This window comes from Nothobranchius furzeri, chromosome 5 (assembly GCF_043380555.1).
Source record: "Nothobranchius furzeri strain GRZ-AD chromosome 5, NfurGRZ-RIMD1, whole genome shotgun sequence".
Taxonomy (NCBI): domain Eukaryota; kingdom Metazoa; phylum Chordata; class Actinopteri; order Cyprinodontiformes; family Nothobranchiidae; genus Nothobranchius; species Nothobranchius furzeri.
In genome coordinates this window covers 35,935,692-35,954,097 of record NC_091745.1, presented here as the reverse complement: position 1 = coordinate 35,954,097, position 18,406 = coordinate 35,935,692, and the positions used below count along the sequence as shown (strand labels likewise).

Sequence of the window (18,406 nt, the reverse complement as noted above, 5' to 3'; positions counted from 1 at the left end):
TGGGGTTCCCTTTGCTCTGGAACACCAGGTTGGAGAAATAGGAAACCCTCGCATCTCTGACTGCAGAGTTAAAGGATGTCAGAAGATCCTTTAGGTGCAGCAGATGGACGTGGAGACAGGTTTTCTTCCACAAGCGCTCAATTTTTCTGCATTAGCGCTTCAGGCTGTGAAGGCTGAAATTAAACCAGGGAGTAGGGTTCACTGCAGGAACTGATCTGGTTCTGACAGGACAGATGTTGTCCAGAATGGAGAGGCAGTGCTCGTTAAACTGAGAAGTTAAGGAATCTGGGTCGTTATCAGAAGAACAGGGTGGATCAAAGCAGCAGAAAAATTGCTAGCTGTGCTCTCATTAAGAAAACGAGAACTAACCATACGGTGAGCAGGAGGTGGGGACGCAGAAACTGACAAGTTAAAGAAAATGCAATGGTGATCTGAAATATAAACGTCCTCAGGACAAACACTGTCAGCATTTAGACTCAGGGTAAAAACAAGGTCTAGAGTTTGCCCCCTGGTGTGTGTGGGGCCAGAAACATGCTGGGTAAAGCTGAAGGAGTCCATCAGGCTGGAGAAATTCATGGCAAAGTAATCAGAGGGATCATCAATGTGGATGCTAAAGTCACCAACAATCACCAGTCTGGACAGCTTCACAGTGGAGGATAGAAAGTCACTAAACTCCTGAAGGAAAGAACTGTTTGGACCAGGTGGACGATAGATCACAACGGGTCCTTACGCCCGACTTTAATCAGCTGCAGTTCAAAGGAAGCAAAGTGACCAGAGGTCGTAGAGCTACATGGAAGATGGTCTCTGAAAACAACAGCTAGGCCTCCACCACGACCAGAACCCCGGGGCTGGCTAAGAAAATAATAACTACTCGGGCAGAGTTCAATCAGAGCAGAGTAATCAGATGTTTGCTGCCAAACTTCAGTCAGAAACAGAAAATCCAGGTTTTTAGAGAGAATTAGATCATTGATCAGGAAGGGCTTATTGTTAACAGAGCGGGTGTTTAATAGAGCCATGCTGAGTGAGGTGGAGGAATCCGAAACTACAGAAACAGTTGGAGTAAATGGACGTAAATTAGCGGGGTTAGATCCACGGTGTTTATAAAAACCACTTATGGAGGGAACAGGAGGAGAAACCACTGAGGAATGAGGATAAACCAGCCTTAAAAAACGTGGACGGACGAACCGCGCTGCAACGCGGCCTGGCGCGAATGTGGAAGTGGTGCTCAGGTCACCAAACAAAGGAAGAGAAGCCAGAAGATCACGCCGATGTTTACTAGATAAACCACGCTTTAAGAGAAGTCTTATTCTCACCTGGATTCCTGCTCGTTTACCTCTTTTTCTCTGACGTTTTCCTGGGACCGGATAAACATCGCTGGAGGCGGGCAGCTCGTGACCATTGTTTGGCTCCGGGCCAGTGCGCCACTCAGGTAAACAAACAGGATGGTAAATCCTCGGTGCATCTTGGGCGATCGTGAACGAACGGAAGGACAAAAGAGTCTGGCGATCATAGGAGATGGTAGCGGTGACACTACTGAAGAGGATCGCAGACAGGAGCAAGGTGGAAAAGAGGAGGTTAGTGGAGAAAAGTTTGAAAAGGTGGCCGGTGACTGCGGCTAAGCCAAGCACAGGCGCCATCTTGTTGCCGACCCAATAAATGATGCACTGACGCACAATGAGCTCATCTTGGTGGTGTGGGAAAACAGAAACCAGCAAAGACACAAATGTAGAAACGGTTTGGGATCAAAAGTGCAACTATGGGCAGATTAGCTTATGCTAGCAGGTAGCAGGCTGATGATCAAGTGGGGTTCTGAAAAAAACATGATGGTCGTGAAACTAAGAACATCTAAACTCTACAAGTGGAAGAAAAGTCCCCACCATCCTGTTTATCCTTAGCTGACTGCAGCGCTATGGAGCAGAACCGCTGCTGTCAGGTTCGAGTCTGCTCTGCTAAACACTGGGCTGGGCGGATCGATCTAAAATATCGATAATATCGATCTAACGTTGGTATTGAGTATTTACTAGATACCTGCGTGATGGAATTGATTCCGTTTCTTCTAGCCTGGCAAGCCATGACTTACTCACTGCTACAGATGTCGGTCAAGGAGGCAGTCCACCAAACTCCTTCAAAGAAGATGCAAAACACATCCTTTTCCTAAATAAATTTTAGTACTTCCATCTGATCTTGATTCAAACAAAAGCCAAAGTCATAATAGTCCAAACTTGATGCCAAAGCCGTTTCAAACGAGCGGCTGACCACTGACTAGTCACGTTTGGGTTTTTTCTCCAATAACATCCCGACTACTTAGTGTTGCTATTGGCCCATGAAATCTATATAGCGCCATGATTGGACCATTACAGAAGGGCAGCCATCTTGATTTGTAGTTTACCTGGCTGATACATGTGATTGGACCGTTTTGAGCGGCAGCCATGTTTGTTTGCAGGGACATCCCGCCTACCTCGCTAAAAGAGCACTGTGACTGGCCCAAAAAAACCATTAAAGCACTGTGATGGGAACGCCACGGATGTCAGTCAATGGGGCAGTCTGCCGTTACATTAAAAAAAAAAGTAAAACAGCGCGCCAGCACGAGACAAGCACAGAACAGCAGAGAGCGCTGTTGTGGCTGCGTGATGGCAGACCGAAAAAGGAGCGCCGTTTGGAATTTTTTTTACACAGCTTTTTAGATTTCAAATAGAAAAAAATCTTGAGTCTGTTAACCATTTTTAAACCATTTTGAGTTTCCTAATAACAACTTTATTTGCCTGAAAATGTTCCCTGTATTTTATTATCATCGCACACATGATTTATTAAAGGAAAACTTACAAAATAATTAAGTAATCAATAAAACTTGAGAATCTTGTCTGAAAATTCAAGTTTTATTGATCTTATTTATCTTAATAAATCCCACAAAACTAGATGGTACTAGACTAGTAAAAAGTATCAGTATTGGTATCGGTATCGGCAATACTAACCCCTGTATTTACTTGGTATCGGATCGATACCAAATTTTGCAGTATCGTACAGCACTACTAAACACTGCTGCAGGATTATGGCAAGCTACTGTAGCATGTAATTCACAAACGCGTCTATCTGTGAGCATAATTTAAAGGGACTTTATGGAGTTTAGAATTTTTATGCTCGCGATTGCCCCCTCAGGCCGAAAGTGTAACGGCAGCTTCAATAGTAGGCGCGTGCACGAGGCGCGCATGCTGTACGTGCACACTCCTTAACGAAAATAACCGCTGAGACAGTCCTGTGTGTGTGTGTGTGTGTGTGTGTGTGTGTGTGTGTGTGTGTGTGTGTGTGTGTGTGTGTGTGTGTGTGTGTGTGTGTGTGTGTGTGTGTGTGTGTGTGGAACACGCAGCTAATTAATTAAATAATTTGGTTCTGTACCTTTCTCTTCAGCACAGCCGACAAAGGTTTATGATGGGTCAGTCCTCCTGCATGCTCAGATCATTCCCTTCCCTTGCTTGAAAAATTGTTCCAAAATGAAAGTTGAACCCACATCTTTTTTGTCTGTGAATTCAATGCCGTTCGGCGAGTCTCAAATAAAAATTTGGGCATCTTACTGTAAAAAAATACATCATTAATGTAAAAAAATAAACTATGTTGACATCCAGAATCAAACCCGGGTCTTCAGCATGAGAGACCAACGTCTTACTAGGTGAGCTACAGCGCTGGTGTCATCTTTTGTATCTGTAACTTTTATATCATTGATGACAGTTGAAACAACGTTCAAAGAACGATTCGGAGCGAAAATGGCTATTTTGTTGCTAATTTGCAGGAAATATCTAGAAGAAAGTAGCTGAGGGTCCTCAGAAATGTAGCTATGTTCATCACTAGGCGTTAGGAACAGCGACAAAGTCGCTGTTCCTCTCTCTCTGCTGCTAAATCAGAATCAGAAAAACTTTATTTATTTATTCCCGAGCGGCAATTAAAATTAAAGCTACTGATAGCAAATGCTACGGGCTATGCCTGAGCGTGAACGCACATGAAGCAGCCTGCTCGACCCAAGCAGCTCTCTTTTTCTGTGATTTTACAGGAAAAACAGGCAATCACAGTAAAAATGCCAGGGCTCATTCTACAGGACCAGGGCATTGCAGGAGAATGTATGAAGAAGACATTTATTATTTCTATACATGTTTTGGCTGTCAAACTTCCATAACGCCCCTTTAAATTGGTTTATTGCTAGCTTGTACATAATAAACGTGTCACCATGCAGTAGAAATGAAATGTTATTAGCATATTCAGTAGCTTACTACTGAGCATGTTAATGAAATACATTAAATTTTTACTAATTATAGTTTAATTATGGATATATTTAGGTGATGGCATGTTGTTTTGCACACTACTGAACTGTTTTCTAATTATGCTTTGCTAAATAAAGTAAAGGAAGGAGAGTAAAAATGTTTCCCTAGCAGTGTTTAGCTCATTCACTGCCAATGATGACTAAAGTTGTCATTCGCATTTTTTTACTGTGTGGGCGTCGGAACGAGCCCCCGCACCGTGAGAACGAACATCCCAGCTCTAAAGCTGATCTTCATCCGTGTACGTCACACATCATGTGATCAGGAAGCAGAACATCCATGTGTTAGGAGATCGTTTTGGGCCAGTGCTGTAAAAAAAAAAAAAAAAAAAAGAGGAGCGAACTGGAAAAGCGTCTGCCGATCACAATTCAACAACAGATTATGAAAGAACGGATAACACTCGAAACGCTCGGATTCTTCCTGATGTAAGAGGCGAGTCCCCGCTTTGTTTTGGTTGTTTTGGCATTGACATCATCCTAGCGCGCAACGTTCTGTGACTCTTAAAAAAACAGTAAAAACGGTGAAAAACGCTGGCAGCGAAGGGCTTTACCGATCAGGAAACTGCTGGCAGTGAATGAGTTAAATGTTCCCATTTAATCCAATTAATCGAGTCGAGATCCCCATCCGAGTAGTCGATGATCCAAATAATCGTTGGTTGCAGCCCTAACTGGTGGCATTAGTTGTTCCATGTTTTGTAGTTTATAATGATTTCAAGTGTTGTTACAAATACTACAAGTCCCATGATGCAGTGCAGCAGCTTGTATCAGAAGGGATTTATTGATTAACAATCAGCCTCCCTGGGAAATAACCGGCTGCTTTGCTTTTAACTGATTTGTTGTAGAGTTGTTTAAGAAACCGAAATCCAAATATTCCAGTTCATTGTCACAGGAAAACTTTATATTTAATTAAAACTGGGATTTCAGTAGCTGAACACGCCTGTCATTGCCAGTTTTCAGAAATTGGAATAAGAAAAAATTTATTGGGTAAGGGAGTACAAAGGGTGTGTGTGTTTTGGGGCTGAAATATAAAATTTTAAGCAAGTTGCACTAAAATAATGACTGCACACTTCTACAGCACTATTAGACAACCATCTATACAGGTTATCAGCAAAATAGTTGATTTAGATTACTTGCACTTTAACAACTTACTGTGTATGACTGGTCTTCACTCATCAGCCATAACATTCTGGTGCTGAGCGGTGCTGAGGCACAGCCATGAACGTCACACGTCAGGAGTGAGAGTGTTTGAGAAATGGACACCAGTACCAAAATTTGGCCAAAGGATGTCATTCTGTTTTCGGCTGGTGGAAAATTTATGGAGATGAGTTTCTATTGATTAAAATGATTTAAACTAGTGGTGGGACTTTATACAAAATAAATCAAATTAATTAGAGGCTCTGTAATTAATTAATCGAAATTAATCGCATAATCGTTGATGTTAATGCGCCCTCAAAGCAATTTTTTTAATTGAAAATAATGAGGCAGAGAAACGTTAGATACAGATATTATTACTGTAAGCTCAAGCTCTTTTAATTTCTAAGAAAATGTATTCTAATTTTTCAAATGTCACTTTGTGACTAGAAACAAGACCAAGTCAACAAAAAAGTATAATTACTAATAGAAAACACCTGCAACTGGTTCCTGAGCTTCTAAATTGTGTCTGTCTAGTTGAATTTCTGAAATAAATGGACTTTTGCACCATAATCATTCGTCCAGTTTCACTTGTTTGTTTAATTGGATGTTTTATTTAGCATTTCTGTTACTCATAATGTAGTAAAAACATATCTAGAAAAAAATCCTTAAAAATGAGACAAGAACAGACACAAATATGACAGAAGACCTAAATGTACTCATTTTAAATACCAGAGCATGCATGACATATTTAGAGACTGATACAGTCAGCGTTACAGCGACTAAAACGATCAGGAACACTAACTGGTTCCAGTTGGATGACTGGAGGATGATGGGAAGATAAAAGATCATGACGAGGATTTAATGATCTGACGCCTGAGCTGTGAACAGGTGAGCGGACCTTTCTGGCATGGGAAGTCCCGCTGTCGCATTAAAAAGGTGATGGCTGCAGACCTGCAGATTCATGCAGCAGCAGCGAGTCTGGTGTGATCTCCAGCATGATCACACCTTTCTGGTTCCTCGCCTCCCCTGATGTGCTGCTTAAACATCCGCCGCTTTAGCTCCCTATCAGCTGATGTCTGACCACTTCAACACCTTTCTGCGATGTTGAAACTGTCGCTATTCTCACAAAAATCTAATTAACTGGCGTAATTTTTTAAATCTCTCTGATAGTTTTCTAGAGTGTTTCTGTTGCTTTAAGACCCGTTGTTTGTGACTGTTTACGGAGTAGTGAGGACACGGAGCATTTTCCTCTCAATACTTTTATAAACTTCTGCTAAGAGCAAAGCGTCATTCTGTCTGGTGCTTTCAGTGCTGCACAGATGTCACATGAATGTTAAAAATACAGCTTTCCTCGACATTTGTAAAGCTGTCTGTGCCGGTTGGTGACTGCAGTAGCAGCAGAGATCCGAGGCGATCTCTGAAAATTGTCGGCGTCGTGGAGTCCGTAGTTTTCAGGAAGTTTATTTTATTTTTACAAGTTAAGAGAAGAGGCTGACGAGTTTTCCCAAATACTGCAGCAGTCCAAGCCAGCCAATTCCTTCAAATGATCCCCTTTTAGTAACCGTTAGCAGAGCACTGTGCATTGTTGTGTGCTTCAGTGATATCCGGCCTACCAGGAAATCGTGCAATGACAAAGGTTCCACCTTGCCTGAAATGCAATCTCTGATTAAATGCATGAATTCGCATAATTTTTTCTAATAATTATTTATAATTAATGTGCTACAGTCTCACCCCTAATTTAAACTTTTTTGTACTGGATTCATCCTTCAGGCGTACCACGGTCATCATCAGGCAATGGAGGTTCTGGTGCAGTCTTTGCTGGATTTGGATGTTAGAAACCAGGAAGGACGTACACCTCTAGACTTGGCTGCCTTCAAAGGCCACGTGGAGTGTGTAGACGTCCTAATCAACCAAGGAGCCTCCATCTTTGTCAAAGATTCAACCTTGAAACGAACCCCCATACATGCTGCAGGTACTCGGATTCGGGAATCTAAACATGGTTCTGTGAGTAATTACATAAAAACGTATGATAAATACGGTTGTTTTCTTCTCTTCTACAGCTACTAATGGTCATTCAGAGTGTTTGAGACTGCTGATTGGAAATTCTGATCTTCAAAGTGCATTAGACATCCAAGATGGAAAAGGACAGTAAGTAAAATAACGTTTTCAAACTTTTCCTCGGTAATATTTCTGATCAATGTTAACAGTAGGATCTGTTCTTTCTCAGAACCCCGCTGATGCTGTCAGTCCTGAGTGGACACATAGAGTGTGTGTATTCTCTCCTTAATAAGGGAGCCAACGTTGAAGCCAAGGACAAACTGGGCAGAACAGCTTTGCATAGAGGAGTAAGTGTTTTTGTTTAATATGTGTGTTCTTTTGGTTGTTGTTGTTTTTACATTAATGGAGTTTATTCTCTTTTTCACAGCAGTTTGAATGTGTAGGTAAGGCTCAGGTGTATTAACGAGGGCTGCATTCCACTCAAAAGCTGTTTTGCTTGGGATGATTTTTTAACAGAACCCACTTTTGTGACACTCGTTAACACACCTGCGCCTTCTCTACACTTCCGTGCTAAAAAGTGCACTGTATTCTTTAACATAAGCCACTCCTAAAGGTTCTTGATTGTATTTTTATTTATAAAGGTGGACATTCTTTACAGGTAAGTCTGTGGTTGGATTTAATTTGGTTGGAGACTCCTTTTTCAGATTTGGAATAAGTCCTAAAACGCTAAAATATAAAAACAAGAATAAAACACTATACAGAAAAACATATTAACAGTGGTCTTTCGTTAATCACGAGAGTTGGGTTCTAAAAATAACTCGCAATATGAGAAATACGCAAAGTAGTTAGCTTCTTTCTTTACAGTTATAGATGTTTGTAGTGTACACAGCTACTATTGGGTTCACACACACACAAAACACACCAGAATATCTGTTTCTCAACAGTTTTATTTCCAGCATGCATGCAGGGGTTATAAGTTTTATTTGCTCCAGCCGTGGCACAGCGCGCTACCACTGACACTGCCGTTCTCCTCTCCTCCGCAGACGTGCTCGTCCCAGCACACTGCCATAATCTTTTAAGGCTGTAAATCCCCTCACTTCACACTTTATACGCTTTTCTCAGACAGGCATTGACATTTTCAGGCTTTTCTCTTGTGTAAACACTGTCAAAGTTCAAACCTTTGTACTTTCAGACGCAGAACACAATTCACTGTAAAAAAGAAAAGAAAAATGCATCAAAATTCCTCCCTAAAAAAGAACGTGAAACTGCGGCGCCACGAAAAGTGAATCATGCTATAGTGAGGGACCACTGTGTGCTGAAAAACAAAATACAGTCCCGATCAAAATTTTAAGAACACTTGAAAAATGACCAAAAATCATATTTTGCATGGTTGGATCTTAGCAAGGTTCAACATAGTTTCACCATGCAACAAGAAATGGACGTGAGACGAAAGATTTTCTGAGCAGCAGTTTATTGAAAACAAAACACTTGAACTGAAACAGCTGATCAAAGGGACCACACCTCCAGAAAACCCCTCAAAACAGAAACCAAAGTTAAGCCCAGGGACGTGGATGCTACCCCCGTACAGGTCACCGGGTGGAGATTCGCTGGGTTGACTCCCCTCCATCGGCACCGAGACACTGGAAGAAAGCGCGGGTACGCAGTCTCCTCTTCAAATCCCACCAACGGCACGAGGCAGGACGGGGCCGGCTCCAACAGGCGTTACGGCGCCACAAGATGACAGCTGATACCCGTCAGCTCAGCAAGCTCCCTACGGGACCGTGACAGCTCGGACCGTAGTCTCACCCGCCGTCCACCACGCCTTCCACGGCCCCTACAACGCTTCCTCCAGTTAGCCCGATCCAGGAGCTGTCGAGGCACAAGCGGTGGTGCCAAGCGGCACTGGCATGAGGACGAAAAACTGGAACTCCTCCAGCCCGTCCAAGCACCCGGTTTCACTAGGCCAGCAGCCGACCGAAGTTCTAGAAGAGCCTCTCGGTCATAAGTCGGCAACAAAGTCACATTACACACGCAAACACTAAAAAGTAATAAAAAGATAAAATAACTGACAGGAGACAGACGGCTTGCCACGTACACCGGCGCCATCTTGGCGCATTTATTTAGTAGAACCTCCTTTTGCTGAAACAGCAGCCTCTAAACACTTCCTAGAGCTTCCAGTGAGAGTCTGGATTCTGGTTGAAGGTATTCTGGACTATTCTTCTTCACAAAACATCTCTAGTTCATTCAGGTTGGATGGCTTCCATCAGCTCTCTTTAACTCACACCACAGATTGTCAATAATATTCAGGTCTGGGGACTGAGAGGGCCATTCCAGAACGTTGTACTTGTTCCCCTGCATGAATGCCTTAGTAGATACTGAACAGTGTTTAGGGTCGTTGTCTTGTTTAAAGATCTAGCCACGGTGCAGCTTCAGCTTTGTCACTGATTCCTGGACATTGGTCTCCAGAATCTGCTGATATTGGGTTGAATCCATGTGTTCCTCAACTTTAACAATATTCCCATTCCCTGCTCTGGCCACACAGCCCACAGCATGATGGAACCACCACCATGCTTTACTGTAGGTAGCAGGTGTTTTCCTTGGAGTTCTGTGTTCTGTTTCCTCCATGCATAACGACCCTTGTTATGCCCAAATAACCCAATTTTAGTTTAATTAGTTCTCAGCACCTGATTCCAAAATGAAGCTGGCTTGTCCAGATGTGCTTTAGCAAACCTCAAGCTGCTCTGGTTGTGCTGTGGGTGGAGAAAAGGCTTCCTCTGCATCACTCTCACATGCAGCATCTCCTTGTGTAAAGTGCGCTGAATAGTTGAACGATGCCCAGTGACTCCATCTGCAGCAAGATGATGTTGTAGGTCTCTGGTGCTGCTCTGTGGGTTGACTCTGACTATTCTCACCATTCTTCACCTCTGTTTACCAGAGATGTTTCTTGTTCTGCCACTTCGAGCCTTCACTTGAACCGTGGTCTTCCATTTCCTCAGCATGTTCCTAACTGTGGAAACAGACAGCTGAAACCTCTGAGACAGCTTTCTGTCTCCTTCCTCTAAACCATGATGGTGAACCATCTTAGTTTTCAGGTCATTAGTTGTTTAGAGACCTCCATGTTGCTACTCTTCAGAGAATATTCAAAGAGGAGGGAAACTTACAACTGACCCCCTTAATTACTCTTTCTTGTCATTTTTAATTTTTTTTTTCACTTCTCAAATATCACTGTGTGCCTCCTACATGATATAAAAGTTAACAACCAACAGTTATACAGGAAAGTCATGAAGATTAGCAACACTGCCTAAACTTGAGTTTTTCTCAGCAAGTTATGAGGAAGAATAAAATATCTACTAAGCAGGATCCCGAGAAGCTACAGGGAGGCTTGGTTAACACCTAAAGGTTTTAACATGTTATTATATAGTAAGGATTTACCAACATGGTCGGCATAGATGAGTTTTAGAAGGAACACCATTGTTGTGAAATTCTTCTAAAATACTATCTCATGTATTCTGTAATTAGGCGGTGACCGGTCACGAGGAATGTGTGGAGGCCTTGCTTCAGCATAGCACCAACTTCCTGGCCCAGGACTGCAAGGGACGCACACCGATCCACCTGGCAGCAGCATGCGGTCACATCGGGGTACTCGGGGGTCTCTTGCATGCCGCCCAGTCAGTAGAAACACTCCCCATCCTAACAGACAGAGAGGGCTACACCCCGCTGCACTGGGCCTGCTACAACGGTACGGTCAGGAAGATTTCCTGGGCTTTTACACAAAACAGTCAATACATATATGTAAATGTATGTCTAGTGTTTAACCGTGTATGCACCTAAATAAATCATGATTGGTATAATGGAGACCTTAAGAATGGGCTTTTAAAACAGTCCGACGGTGGTTTTTATTTTTTATTTTATTTCTGATGTTGGCATTTCTTTCTTTGAGAGTAAATTAATGCTTTTCTATTTTGCAGGTCACGATACGTGTGTGGAGGTTTTACTGGAACAAGAGATTTTCCAAAAGGCAGAGGGCAACCCCTTCAGCCCTCTCCACTGTGCTGTGTAAGAACCTGAGTCGTCTTCAGTTTCAGTCGATGTGCCAAAGGAAGGCCCAGCCTCTTGACTGAGTAAACACTTGAGCTTTTTCTCCCTCTCCTTTTCTAGCTTCCGTGACAACGAAAGTGCTGCTGAAATGTTGATAGACACTCTTGGTCGAGTCATTGTTAATGCCAAAGACAGCAAAAACAGGTACTCACAGTCCCAAAGGTCATCGAGCAACGTTCTTCCTCTGGGGATTTTGTTCAGTAAATTAAAAGTTAGTCGTGAGTTAACACTAAAAAACGTGAACGTCTGTTTGCTTTTCTGATGAACTCGGATGTATTGCATGTTATTGTGCAGAACCCCCCTGCATGCTGCAGCCTTCGCTGACCACGTGGAGTGTCTCCAGCTGTTGCTGAGCCACAATGCTCAGGTCAACTGTGCTGATGCTGCAGGGAAAACGCCGCTCATGATGGCTGCAGAGAATGGACAGAACAATGCTGTCGGTATGAACACCTGGCTATGTTTTTCAGCAACTGTGAAAAATGATTAGAAGAGAAGTGGTGCTTTAATAAATGGTGCAATATTGAATTCAGCGGAGTTTGTTTTCCCTGCGTGTGATATTTCTCACTCAGAGCTGCTGGTGAGCAGCGCTAAAGCAGATCTCACTTTACAAGATGCTTTGAAGAATACTGCACTTCACTTGGCCTGCAGGAAGGTCGGTATTAGTGTTGGTGCTGCTGGCTGCATGTGTGTGACCTGTGCTTGCTTACATCATGCATGTGTGTGCACAGGGACATGAAACCAGTGCCTTGATGATACTGGAGAAGATTACAGACAGGAACCTCATTAATGCTACGAACGCCGCCTTACAGACGTATGTACCACTCAGTCATCTATCATCTGAATTTATTTAGAGTTTGCAATAATAAATCTAAATACACCAGACTAATAATTATTTCTTGTAAGGCCTTTGCACGTGGCTGCAAGAAACGGCCTGATTGTGGTGGTGCAAGAGCTGCTTGCAAAGGGAGCCAGTGTCCTTGCAGTCGATGAAAATGGTAAACACGCCGCTTTTTTTGTTTTGTTTTGTTTTGTTTTGTTTTGGTGCTCTTAGGGTTCATAAGGAAAACTGGGAAACCTTTGTCTGATTGGAGACGGTAGGAAACCTATCGACCGGAAGAGTTCTCACGTAAACAACAGTTTAGCTTTTAAGTTGTAAAATAATTTCACATTTATTTGGGAGTAACAGATGCAGGACGCACCTGAACTGTTTTGTTGGCAAAGCTTGTCAAAATTTTCCTGCTTTCACTAAAATTTGTAACCACAATCTTCAACTTACTGCAAAATGCATATGGTGTTCAATCATTTTAAACTTGTAAAGGCTTCTTTCCACTGGACACCAAGCGGCGTGTAACGACATAGAGGCGTTTTACCCACAAGCTCCCGTCCAACTGGGAGCAATTCTGACACCAAACGGGATCTAAAGCGTTTTACACAGCTGATCCCGTGAGGTCACAAAAATCACGGGAGAATTGCAGCACCACGCGTGATTTCAGAAGTCTGAAAACTGGCGTTACGCGGCCATTTCCCGATGCTTTCGTGTCCGGTGGAAAGGAGGCTTTAGCGTAGTCGTATATTGGGAAAATAGAGAACACGTGTTCTCTTATGGTAGAGACCCAAGAACATCAATGATTTAGATGATTTTCTTGTAGAAACATGGCATCAAACAGATGGTGGACCAACCCTAAAACTTTAACGCTTTCATATATTTGACATCCTCCAGGTTACACTCCAGCCCTTGCTTGTGCCCCCAACAAAGACGTGGCAGATTGCCTAGCCCTCATCCTGTCTACCATGATCCCTGTGTCCCCCTGCACCCCGGCACCCCCCCACCCATTCAGAGTGATTAACCACTACACCACCACCCCGTCCATGACCATCTCCTTCGACAGCCTGCCTACGGTACGCGACGAGCACACCTCCTATTGCAGCTTCAACAACATCGGCCATCATGATGGCTTATACAGGGAAGAGGACCTCAACGACTCCGATTCAGAGACGTACTGAAGGACAGGAGATAGCGTTAAATGCACAAACTCATATGCTGTGTCTTAAAAAAAATCACTTGCCACAAGCTTGGGAAGGCTGGAAGAAAGGGGAGCCCCCACGGGAGCAATAAGTGTCCCTGCTAAAATCACAGAGCAGGAGGTGCAGCAGGCTGGCCCACACCCATCCCAACCTCATCCGGCACAAGGCGACCTTTGGCAGAGACAGGATGTCGGTGACCACTGCTTTACCAACACTTGATTCTTCGCGTGTGAAAATCTGAACTTCTTGGGCGGATGGCGACCGTTTTACAGCAATAACATGCTGAAGATGTGTGGTTGAGCGACACAGAGAACTGATCCAACAGGGACCAAAAAAAGAAAACCACGGGAGCATTTTTAACCCAGTTTTAACTGTAAAACGGCTCCAGGCAGGTTTGTTGATTACCAAGAATGAAGGGGGAATTCTCACTGGTTATCTTTAGCACTGCAACCGTCAAGATGCTTCACAGTCTGTACTTCATGCAGGGGGAGAGAAAAATCATTTATTTTTGAAGAGCAAATTTTTTATATACTTGCTTATTGTCTTAAACTCCCAAAAGTCGAATTCACTCACTGGGAAGTTTACAAACCTTTAAAAGATTATTATTATTAGGTTAACAACCCTGCTTTTCTACATTCACCTGTTCGCTGCAGTTTGGTTTTAAAGATTGAATTATTTGTTTACTTTTGGTTTCTGTTCATTTTGTGCCTTTAGTAATTAACGAAAAGACCAAGGGTTTGTAAAGTCAGCTGTGAAAGTGAACACTAGGTGAGTGTTCTAGTACTGATCCAGTACTGAGCGCTATACTCTGCTGTATAAGGAGGAACACTGTAAACAATGACAGGACAGCATTTAATCATCTTCTGAGTGATATTCCGTTTGCTCTGGTGTTAGTTTTGCTTGTATAAAAAAACTATTGTACAATGGTTCAAAAATTCCCAATTTTGTCGGTTTGAAAATAAAATTTTTAACTGGAAATCTGTACATTTGCTAGATTCAGTAGAATGGAAATGTATTTTTTCTTTTCTTAGCTTTTCCTTGAAGAGGAATGAAACTAGCATGTATATAGAAGTTTTGACTGAATTCAAAATCCCAGTGAGTTCTTTCAGTACTGAGATTGCTGTATATTTTAAGAGGAATAAATGAATTATTTAATAATGAACACGAGTCTGTTTGCTGTGAGCTGTTTCGTTGTTTTAAACAGGACCGTGGAAAATTCAGCATGCTCAAATTAACACTGTCAGAGTTTATTTCAACACTTAAAGTGTCTATATGGGTCATTCTGTACCGGGTCGGCCCGGGCCGGGTAGCGTAGGTTGTTTACATATCTGGGTGGCCTGGTATTTTTCCGGGCCAACCAAGGCTCATTCTCAGCCCTCTTCTCGAGGGGGTCTGCTTCAGGCCGACCAGGGCCAACACGCCCACTGCTGACAGCAAATTCACACCTTCCATTAGAGCAAGCCTCTGATTGGTGGGTAGAATCAGCCCACATGGGCGTAAGACAAGGATGTGTGGAATCAACCGGGCCAGGCTGGGGCCGACTGCGGCTACCCGGCCCGGGCCGACCCGGTACAGATGGGAATGGCCCAATAGAGGTGACAGCAGCAGCACCCCAAACACCCCCCCACCACCACCCTGAGGGCCGACCAGTTCATGAAAATGCAAGGCCAAACTTTCGTCCCAGTGTCGGTACAGGATCTGCTCGGGTGCAGGATTGGCTCGGGGTCCTTCGACTGCCGATGACGTCAAAGTAGTTGATTGGCTAAACATGAAGCTTACGGAACTTACGTTATCACGTTATGATTTTGATTGGTCAGAACAAATTTGCAGTCGTAGTCTTAGCGGTTGTAGTCCTGTAGTCCAAAAATCAACACTTGCTGGAGAAAATATGTTTGAATTTCTAAAGGAAATGTAAAATATAAGCAAATGATAAACGGTGACCCTCAAAAGCTCTTGATGTTGATGAAATGGGGCAAAATAAAATATAAGAACTTTGTTGAAAGACACCAAGCAATATTTTGAATCAGATAATGTATTAAGATAACAACTAAGGAAATAAACAGACGAACTCCACATTAATACAAACAGATATGGCTTCACATATAAGAACTGTTTGTTTGTCAGTCCGATGTTGGTTTTATGCAGTTTCACATTCTTTACAAAGCAAAGATAATATGGTGTTTTATTAACAAATTACAATTATAAAGAAAACATTTAGGTGTTAACAAACAAGAATTTATTAACAAAACTGCTGATGTCTTTCCAAAACGTACGTGTGAAAGCCGAGTAGATTTGCAGTCATGTGACGTCATCGGCAGTCGAAGGACCCCGAGCCGATCCTGTACTGACACCGGTCCACTCCTTTCTACAGTCAGTGGTGTGTGTGTTTGCTCAGTAGACCTCAATATAAGACGAGAGAGAGAATATAATTTCAGTAAAAAATAATTAGAAATCATGAATAAATCCAAGCAGGATAAACACTGGAAAAGAAGAGGATTTTGAGATGGAAGGATGTGAGTTCCTCCATCTAGATAGGACAAATAAAAAAGGAGGTGGGGTGGCACTCTATGTTGATAAAAATTTAAAGTTTGAAAAAATGCGTAAAATGACGAGGGTGGTAGATGGCGTGATGGAATGTATAACAGTGGAAATATATATGAAAAGACAGGAAAAATATCATAGTTGCATATATAGAACACCAGGATCAAAGATTGAGACTTTTAAGGACATTATGGAGGACTTGTACACAAATCTGAATCAGAAAAGAATGTTTATTTGTGGAGACTTTAATACTGATTTATTGAACCCAAATCATAATAAGAGTACTGAAGAATTTATTGAGGCAATGTACTGTATGGGAGTATTTCCCCTGATAACAAGACCGACGAGAATAAGCACTCATGGTGCAACTCTATTAGATAATATTTTTACAAATGTAATGGAAGAAAATATAAAAGGCGGGATATTGATAAAAGAAATGACCACTTACCAGTCTTTGTAACTTATGACTGTTGCTATAAAGTTCATAGAAATGTATGCAAGATGATATATAAAACAACTAGAACAGAAAAGACAATGCAGTGTCTCAAAAATGAGTTAATAAAACAAGATTGGACTATTGTATATAAACACAAGGATGTCAATAAAGCCTATGAGGCATTCTTAAGTATATTCATGGCCTTATTAGAGAAAAACAGCCTCCTTATTGAAGTCAACAGGAAAGACAAATATACAGGAAGACCATGGATGACGAAGGGACTGCAAAACGCCTGTAAAAAAAGAACACTTTATATAGAGAATTCATTCAAAAGAGAACTACAGAATCTGAAAAGAAATATAAAAAGTATAAAAATAAATTAATTATCATAATGAGAACTTGTAAAAAAGAACACTTCATCAAAAAGTTAGAAGATAATAAAGATAGCATGAAAGGGATATGGAATGTATTAAATAGTATAATAAAAAATGCACCAAGGACTAATGACTACCCTGGGTATTTAATGGAAGGGACAAATACTATTAGTAAAATGAACAAAGTAGTAAATGAATGTCATGATTTTTTTGTACATATAGGGCCAAAACTAGCTGCGGAAATAAAGGTTGATATGATAGAAAGGGAGACTGGAGGAAACATTGAAAGGAATGCAAGTTCAATGTTTTTAAGAGCAGTGGAAGAGAAGGAGATATATGATATTGTCAGTGGTCTTAAGAACAAAACAAGTACTGACTTCCATGATATTGATATGGTAACAGTAAAGAGAGTAATTGATGGTATTGTAAAACCGCTACAGTATATTTTTAATTTGTCTTTCCAGGAAGGGGTTTTTCCACAAAAAATGAAAGTAGCAAAAATTATTCCCATTTATAAATCAGGATAAAAGCATTGTTTTACAAATTATAGACCAGTGATGGTACTCTGCCAGTTTTCTAAGATACTGGAAAAACTATTTCTAAAAAGACTTGATAACTTTGTGGATAAACATGATCTGTTGGCAAATTGCCAGTATGGGTTTAGAAATAACAGATCAACAGTTTTGGCATTGATGGATTTAATGGAAGAAATAACAGAATGTATGGATAACAAGAAGTATGCACTTAGAGTTTTTCTAGATCTAAAAAAAGCATTTGATACTGTTGACCACAAAATTTTAATAATCAAACTGGAGAAATATGGGTTCAGGGGTGTGGTATTGGATTGGATAAAAAGCTATGTGATGAATCGACAGCAATATGTACAAATAAATGAGTTTAAATCTAAATTGATGGATATTGAGTGTGGAGTACCTCAAGGATCAGTATTGGGACCAAAAATGTTTATAATGTATATAAATGATATTTGTAAAGTATCGAAGATCCTAAAGTTTGTAATTTTTGCAGATGATACCAATTTACTTTGTTCAAGTGGGGAATTTCAACAGGTTGTGGAGGTGATCACACAGGAGTTAAAGATATTAAAGACGTGGTTTGATAGAAACAAATTGTCCTTAAATTTAAATAAAACAAAATTTATGTTACTCGGAAACCATAAGAAAGATATTAACATTGAAATTTGTGTTGATAATGTGTATCTAGAAAGGGTTAATACCATAACATTTCTTGGTGTGAGCATTGATCATAAGGCCTGTTGGAAATCACACATCACTTATGTGAGGGGAAAGTTAGCACGGGGCATTGCTGTCTTAGGGAAAGTAAAACATTTTCTGGATAGGAAAACATTATATATGTTATATTGTGCTTTACTATTACCATACATGAGTCATTGTGTAGAAGTTTGGGGAAACACATATAAAAGTAATATTCAGACTATAATCATAATGCAGAAAAGGGCTATTAGACTAATAAATC

General features: G+C 41.4%; 1 protein-coding gene across 1 annotated transcript in view; it reads left to right on the top strand.

Annotated features, from left to right (window-relative positions):
* The window catches only part of ankrd28b (ankyrin repeat domain 28b), a 50,365-nt gene extending 36,051 nt beyond the window's left edge, over positions 1-14,314 (top strand). The window contains exons 18-28 of the mRNA XM_054740300.2: positions 7,211-7,412; positions 7,501-7,588; positions 7,668-7,785; positions 10,958-11,177; positions 11,407-11,494; positions 11,597-11,680; positions 11,831-11,976; positions 12,106-12,188; positions 12,265-12,347; positions 12,440-12,531; positions 13,257-14,314. Coding sequence (XP_054596275.2) covers positions 7,211-7,412; positions 7,501-7,588; positions 7,668-7,785; positions 10,958-11,177; positions 11,407-11,494; positions 11,597-11,680; positions 11,831-11,976; positions 12,106-12,188; positions 12,265-12,347; positions 12,440-12,531; positions 13,257-13,540 — 1,488 coding nt within the window. The 3' untranslated portion in view covers positions 13,541-14,314. The remainder of the gene's footprint in view (positions 1-7,210; positions 7,413-7,500; positions 7,589-7,667; positions 7,786-10,957; positions 11,178-11,406; positions 11,495-11,596; positions 11,681-11,830; positions 11,977-12,105; positions 12,189-12,264; positions 12,348-12,439; positions 12,532-13,256) is intronic.
* The last annotated feature ends 4,092 nt before the right edge of the window (positions 14,315-18,406 follow it).